This window comes from Pundamilia nyererei, unplaced genomic scaffold, assembly GCF_000239375.1.
Source record: "Pundamilia nyererei isolate P.nyererei 1_Seehausen unplaced genomic scaffold, PunNye1.0 scaffold00061, whole genome shotgun sequence".
Classification (NCBI taxonomy): Eukaryota; Metazoa; Chordata; class Actinopteri; order Cichliformes; family Cichlidae; genus Pundamilia; species Pundamilia nyererei.
The window spans coordinates 1,425,741-1,426,956 of record NW_005187462.1 but is presented as its reverse complement, the minus strand read 5'-3'; the positions used below and the strand labels follow the sequence as shown (position 1 = coordinate 1,426,956).

General features: G+C 40.4%; 1 protein-coding gene across 1 annotated transcript in view; it reads left to right on the top strand.

The window, feature by feature from the left end:
• Positions 1-1,216, top strand: part of slc1a8a (solute carrier family 1 member 8a) — a 25,147-nt gene that overhangs the window by 12,023 nt on the left and 11,908 nt on the right. Inside the window, exons 4-5 of the mRNA XM_013911336.1 lie at positions 346-388; positions 467-678. Of these exons, the coding sequence (XP_013766790.1) occupies positions 346-388; positions 467-678 (255 nt within the window). The remainder of the gene's footprint in view (positions 1-345; positions 389-466; positions 679-1,216) is intronic.

The following is a 1,216-nucleotide window of genomic DNA, read 5'->3' as shown; positions in this document are numbered from 1 at the left end:
AGTGATAGATTAACCAAGTCAGTGGCGGTGCATGATCTCTGCTGTGGCACGTTGGCAGACCAAGCTCTCGTGCCATGTTTGAAAGTCACTCCCATGTTGGAAGGATTCGTTGGATTGTTTACCTCCTGAGGTGATGAACCCCTCCCAGCAAAGGGTGCAGACAGTCATCCTGTAGAAGAGCCACCCAAGTCGTGCTGCTAAATAAAATTTATTCCAAAATAAAAAATTAATAAGAACAAAAGAACAACATGGAGGCATCTTAGGCTCCTCCTATGCAGAAGAGGCAGCGGGTGGGAGGAGTTTGTTTGTTTGTTTAAAGCTAACGATGTAATTTGTTTATCACAGAAACATGGTTCCTTCCAATCTAATTGAGGCCACATTTCAACAGGTAAGACAACAGAATCGTGTTGTTTCTTTAATGCTACAAGCTTGAATCCTGTAACTAAATGTGATTTTCTTTCTTCAGTACAAAACAGACCTGATTCCCATCCTCAAAGTCCCAACCAAAACAATTCAGCCCAACTTTGTCTATGTGATCCCTGATGATAATGACCCCAAAGGGCGCATGGTGTACCTCGAGCTGACTCCTTCTCCAGATGTCATATACAAGACAAGTCCAGGCAGCAGCCAGCAGATGAATGTCCTTGGCATCGTTATCTTCTCTGCAACTATGGGTGAGTGGGATCGGGGTTGCTAACATCGTAAATTTTGAAACCTCATCATTAGCGTTTTAACTGCCAACATGTTGGTTTTTGTAACCAGAAATGACCTGTTCATTTCTTTTTGGACTCCACTAGAATATTGTTTGAATGATTGACAGTTAAAAATAATCTTTATTCATACTTCTATAGTGTAGCCCCTAAGTTCATCCACCTTGTGAAACAAGCTTTTCCTGCTGTGAGGCCCTTTAACTCTTTTCTGCTTGAAAGCCTACTAAGAGTAACCCTTGAATCTTTTTTCTAAACTGAGCAGTTTCTGTCATATCTCAGGCACAGAAGCCTGAGATATGACAGAAACTGCTATTTTGTTATATAACAAACTAATGTTATAAGATATTCTCTTTATATGACATTATATGGGTCCCAGAACTGAAAAAACCTGTCTGAAACTGAATAATCAGAGCACGGTGAAGTCTATTCTTTTGGCTTGGAGAGATTACTTCTTTTATAATATGTGCATGAGCACGAGCAAGTGTGACAGACAATAAGGAAAACAC